The sequence below is a fragment of the Felis catus genome, chromosome X (genome assembly GCF_018350175.1).
Source record: "Felis catus isolate Fca126 chromosome X, F.catus_Fca126_mat1.0, whole genome shotgun sequence".
Lineage (NCBI taxonomy): Eukaryota > Metazoa > Chordata > Mammalia > Carnivora > Felidae > Felis > Felis catus.
In genome coordinates this window covers 36,536,555-36,542,627 of record NC_058386.1, presented here as the reverse complement: position 1 = coordinate 36,542,627, position 6,073 = coordinate 36,536,555, and the positions used below count along the sequence as shown (strand labels likewise).

At 52.4% G+C, this 6,073-nt stretch overlaps 1 protein-coding gene across 1 annotated transcript; it reads right to left on the bottom strand.

The window, feature by feature from the left end:
* Positions 1-2,441: 2,441 nt before the first annotated feature.
* Positions 2,442-5,802, bottom strand: NYX (nyctalopin; the record flags this gene model as incomplete). Its single annotated transcript, XM_023248957.2, has 1 exon — positions 2,442-5,802. A coding segment is annotated over one exon (1,443 nt), but the record flags the coding sequence as incomplete, so codon positions are not given.
* Positions 5,803-6,073: the final 271 nt, after the last annotated feature.

The window sequence follows — 6,073 nt, the reverse complement described above, 5'->3', positions numbered from 1 at the left end:
GGGTGAGGTGAAAATCTGGACTTGACTAACCCCTTCAGCTCTGTTAGACCCCGCTGTGGGACTTTGTGTGACATCTTATGGGGAGTGCTGCAGAGGGCAAGGCTGGACACTATCCGTAGAATGCGGAAGTGGGCCTTACAAGGGACAAGAAAAAAGTCCTCCCTGGGAGTTTGGTCTCAGAAACACAGCTAGGCCTGGGTATTTCTGGGGGGGGGGGGGGGGTGCAGAATTAAGCCAGCTCAGCCACATGGGCCCCTGAGAGGGTTGAGGTCTGTGGATTATACCAACAGCCACATCTGACACTAGTAAGAGGGGCTACTTACTTCTCTTCCATTACACCCAACCCTTTGGAAAAATTTCCTTCATTTTTGTCCCGTGAGGGATTAAGGGGGAGGACCTAAGCTGTCCTTCGGCCAGAGGATCAAATCGGGGTGAAGTTGGCAGAGGGAGCCGATGGCCAATGACAGCTGTGACCAGCAGACAAGTGCCCTCTAGAGGGCAGCATTTTGGTAGCCTGACAAAGAGGTGGGTGGATGGGGGCTTTGATCATCCTCATAAAACGACAGGTGGCAGGGGGACCTCTTAGAAATAGCCAGGGAAAAGGGGTGCCTGGGTGGCGCAGTCGGTTAAGTGTCTGACTTCAGCCAGGTCACAATCTCGCGGTCCGTGAGTTCGAGCCCTGCGTCGGGCTCTGGGCTGATGGCTCAGAGCCTGGAGCCTGTTTCCGATTCTGTGTCTCCCTCTCTCTCTGCCCCTCCCCCGTTCATGCTCTGTCTCTCTCTGTCCCAAAAATAAATAAACGTTGAAAAAAAAAAAAGAAAGAAATAGCCAGGGAGCTTTCTGAGAGGGAATTTTCCAAAGATCAAGCTTCTAAAGATTTGGATAGTGTAAGTTGAATATGCGGAAAACATTTTTTAAAGAGGAAAAGATGAACCTTTTGTCTCTACATTTTCTCTCTCCTTTAAAAAAAAATTTTTTTAACTTTAAGTAGACTGCACATCCAACATGGGGCTTGAACTCATGACCCTAAAATCAAAAGTCACACAAAGTTACCAACTGAGCCGGCCATGGACCCCTCTCCCCTTTCTGAAAGAACCAATACAATGAGGCCACAGCCTTCCTACTGGCTAGAGGAATACTGGCAAATATTGTATTCAAAGCCCAGCTGGGGTGCTGGGAGGGGAGAAAGAGTGAGCCTAGTAGGGCCTTGCCCACCAGATTTCCCTCTCCAGCCTCTATTTCTTCGAACAGTGCTGACAAGTCCAGGCTTGACTCTATCGGGTGAGCTGTCCGGAGCACTGCTAGGGTTCATCAACATCCCCAGTTCTCCTCTCTTTCTGGGCACACAGGAGGACCACACCTCCTTGCCTGGCTGGAGTTAGGTGTGGCCTGGTGACATTTTTGGCCAATGAAGGGTGAGAAGCAACACATGTCACATCTGGGTAGAAGCATTTAAGAGTGGTGCATGATTCTCCCAAGCTTTCCTTCTCTGTTGCAACAAACCCTAAAACTCGTGTTTAGATAACAGTGTCCGAAAACGGCAGATCCTTCATCAGCTTGGGTCCCTGAATGACTACAAAGAGCAGAGCCCCCCTCACGAGCCCATGTTGGACATGTGCATAAGAAATAACCCTCAGGAAACCACTGAGGTTTGGAGATCGTTTGTTGCCACAGCATAAAATGGTCCATCCAGACGGCGACACGTAGTTTTGCTCAGCAGAATCCATAGCACCTTGGCATTTCTCAAGGTACTTTCCGCCAGGGATGGGGTGGGAAACTTCATGAACTCAAAACTGGGAACTTCACTCCCCGTTCTCTCATGAGAGCTCATAATGGCCACAATTCACGGGGAACTTGTTCCAGGCAACTCTGGATCTGTTTGGCAGTAAGTAACTCCCACGTTCCCAGAATTCTACTGAGCTGGGTAGTTCTATAAAAATCTGTCTCCCCGGAGGCTATTTCAGTGTTGATACTTGTTCAAAAACATTCAGCCAAACAAATGTTCATTAAAAAGCTGGCCATCTAACCACTGGGCAGAACTGAAGCAGCATTTTGAGGCTGACTCTCAGGAACCTGCTCCAAATGAAAGGAAGGACATTCCTCCCCAGGCAGCATCTTGTTCCTCAGTAACACAGGCTGCACGTGTGCTGCGGACTTCCATGGTTACCCAAACGCAGAGGTCTGGTCTCCAGGATTCTCGTGATCCTTACTCAGTTACCATAGCCACGACACATGGTTTGAACAAACAACATTTCTGACCTCATCTGGTTCTCACATTTGAAAAGTAAGACATTTGGAGAACGAATTCATTTTAAAACATTAAAGTCAGTCAGAGGATTTAGAATTTTGAGTACTGTGATCAAGTGAACACAAGGAACCTTTTTTTTGCGACTAATAGTAAAATAGAGTGACTGCCTAGGAAATCATTTTGACAACTGTTGAAATTTCACTATAGAGTATATTTTAAATAATACTATTCTATCAATGATAAAGTTCCTGACTAGGAAATACATACTATGGTATTTAGGGGTGAAGGGCTGTGATGTTTACAACTAACTCAAACTATATACCTCAAATACAGTAAAATGTTAACAACTGGGAAACCTAGGTGAATGGCCAAAGTGTTCATTCTATTATTCTGGCAACTTTTCTGTAAGTTTGAGACTTTTCAAAATAAAAAGTTTTTAAAAATCATGCAGGCTCCAGATTAGTGACTTTCAAACTTTCTTAACAATAGCCCACAAGAGAAAAAAACAACAGCCTACAATAAAATATAAATTGTACGCAGCAATCCAGACACAACATACATACATACACATATAATATGAATAAATGCATACAAATTAAGTTTTACAAAACAATACTTGTTACATGTGAGACTCTCTGTCTTTTCTGTTCTATTCTACCTTGGTTGGTTTTTTTTTTTTTTTTTTTTTTGAACGCTGGTTGTGACCCATTAAATTGAGTTGATTGACCACTAATGGTCATAGCCTGTTTGAACACTCCTACCCTCAGAAGTCTTTCTGCAACATTTCTAATGTTTAGTATCACCTACAGACACAGAAGTACTATCACCATGAAGACCTGACAGCTTGGTGCACCCTGAATTATGTGAGCTTTGAAAACCCAGCTCTGTAAATATAGACAGAGGAATTCAGGACATTAAAACTGCGGATTTCCAGCAAGTTGACGAATGAAGTCATCATTACTTGTGCGTGGAGAACTGCTTGAGCAAGTATTTAGCAGACATACAGAATTTGCCCTGGCACTCAGGCCTGGGGGCTTAGAGTTGGCCAACTCCCACCCTGGGAAATCTGTCAGGCCCCCTTCCCAGCTATTGGCTGCCTCCTTTCCTCCTGGCCATTAGTCAGCCCCAAAGTGTGCCGCCCATAATGATTTCCGCACCTAATGGGATCATCCAAGCTGAAGACTCCCTGCCCTACTAACAGCATCTCTGTCCTCCGGACACTCTTCCCACAAAACCTAAGAAAAGAGGATTTTGTGGCCTTCCTGGAGATTCACAATGCATGTTTGCATATGAAAGACTCTAAAAAAAACTCCTGAGGTACAAAAACTTGTTTAACGTTTTTCTTTTTTTTAATCTTAGGATTTTACCCATTTATTTGTATACAGAAACCCGCTCCGCCTCTTTTTTCCCCTACCCTGCCCTAAAGTTGCTTTGTGGCTAAGGCCACCCCTGGGAATAATTGTGGAGTAAGTGAAACGGGTCTTTGTTTTCAATGCCTCTTAACACATTCCAGACCCCAGGAACCATGGCCACCTCTCTCGTGTCTAAGTTCCTCTCACATCCCCCTTCTCTCCTGTCCTGTCCATCTTTCTGGATCCTAGTGGCCCTTGCCCCTAGGGGAGGGGGAGGGCAATTGTGGTAGAAAACAAAGGGACTGGGCTTAAGGGGCTGTCCTGCCAGGAAAACTAGCACAGTTCTTAGTATTTAGCCACTGGATTGACTCTAATTCAGGCACTGCAGTCTCTGTGTCCTGGAAGATGGGGGCAAGGGATGGGGGTAGAGCCCTGTAGCCCTAAGAGCTTCCAATTCCTAGTCTTCTCACTGGAGGGCCCATGTTCACTCTTGCTTCTCTTGTCCAATTGATGCCCAGGTGACATGAGCATAAATCCATTCTTCTCCCCACCTTCACCCCATCCCGGTGTGGCACTGCCCAGGGCTCTCCTCCTCCTAGGACCATCTCTGGAAGTAAACTGTCCCTTCCATCCTGGGCTGGAATTTTCACCACCTGCCCCATCCAGTTCCCCTCTTCCCCCACCACAAACACCTCAAGCCAGTTAACGCAACTTTCCGCCGCTGGCCAAGGCAATCTGGGCCACCCCAGTGAGGCAAGGTCAGTCCATGTGTAGGACAAACACCACGATGAGCAGGAGACCAGAGCCGAGGAGAAACCAGGTGCTGTGGCCCAAAACAACAACCCCACCGGAGAGAAGGCTGTCAGACAGAGAGGTGTTGAGCGTTCCCTCGGTGGTGTTGGCCACCTCCTCCACCGGGGCCCTTGGGGCCAGCAGCTTGGAGAGGAGGCTGCTGAACCTACTCACGGTGGTGGCCGCAGGCTCTGGGGACGGGCCTGGACTGGATGCGGTGAAGTTCAGCTCCTCGGGATCCACACAGAGGCCATCGGAAGTGCGCGCAAAGGCCACCTGGCTGAGGTCCAGGCCGGCCACGGAGCCTGGGGAGGCGCACGGCACGTCGGCCACGCGCCCGGAGCTCTCCATCCAGTCCCGCAGCCACTCCAGGCGGCAGTCACAGCGCCACGGGTTGCGGAAGAGAAAGAGGCGGCCCAGAAAGAAGCCAGGCTGGAAGGCAGCCCAGGCCAGCACGGTGAGGTGGTTGCCATTGAGGTGCAGAGCAAGGAGGCCCGAGAGGTTCTGGAAGGCGCCCTCCTCCACAAAGGCGATGCTGTTGCGATCCAGGTAGAGCAGCTCAAGCTCCACCAGGTCGGCGAACCAGGCGCGCCCCACAAGGCCCAGCGCGTTGCCGCCCAGGTTGAGCGTGCGCAGGCGGCGCAGGCCTTGGAAGGCTTCGGCAGGCAGCTCGGCCAGCAGGTTGTCATTGAGCAGCAGATGCTCCAGGGCGCCGCAGTCGCGAAAGGCGCCTGCGTGCACGGCGCGGACGCGGTTGGCCTGCAGGCTGAGCGAGCGCAGGCGCCTCAGGCCCTGCAGCGAGCTAGAGGCCACCGCCTCGATGCGGCTGCGCTCCAGGTGCGCATGCGTCAGGTTGGCCAGGCCGCGCAGCGCGCCGGGCACGCGGCGGAACAGGTTGTCGAAGGCGGCGAGCTCTCGCAGGGCGGGCAGCTCGGCCAGGAGGCGCTCAGGCACCGTGAAGAGGCGGCAGGAGGCCAGGTCGAGGCGGCGGAGGCGGCTGAGCGCGGCGAAGGTGCGCGCGTGCAGGTAGCGCAGCTCGCCGTTGTGCGCCAGACGCAGCTCGGCCAAGCGCGGCAGGCCCTTGAAGGCGCCGGGCGTGATGAAGGACAGGTTGTTGTGGCGCAGCGACAGGCGGCGAAGGGACGGCAGCGTGCCGAAGGCCCGCTCGCCCAGGAAGCGCAGGCCGTTCCGGTCCAGGTCGATGGAGGCTGCCTCGCACGGAAACTCGGCCGGCACCCGCAGGAGGCCGGCGCGGTCACAGCGCACGGAGCAGCCGCGCTCGGTGCTGCTGCAGGCGCAGGCGGCCGGGCAGGTGCGCGTGCACGCCTCCTCGGCCCAGACGCTGGGCAGGCCGAGGACTACCGCTGGCAGGTGGGGTGGGGGGGCGAGAAGACAGAAAAGGAACAGCCGTCAGCTCAGGGGTCGCCCCAGGTAAGGTCCCACCTGTCCGTGTGGCTGGGTTCGGCCCTCCACCAAGTTCTCGTACCTCCTGCATAACCGTGCCCTTCGAAGGGCCTCCTCCCAGTTCTCAGACCTTAACACACGTTCCCCACCCACCCACGCCGCCCTACCCTTTGCTTTCCAGTTGTCTTTATCAGCAAAACCCAGCTGGGATTCCGGCATCTGACCCCATTCTGAACCCTCTCCTGCCTGTAACATTACTGGGTGCTCTCCTGGAATT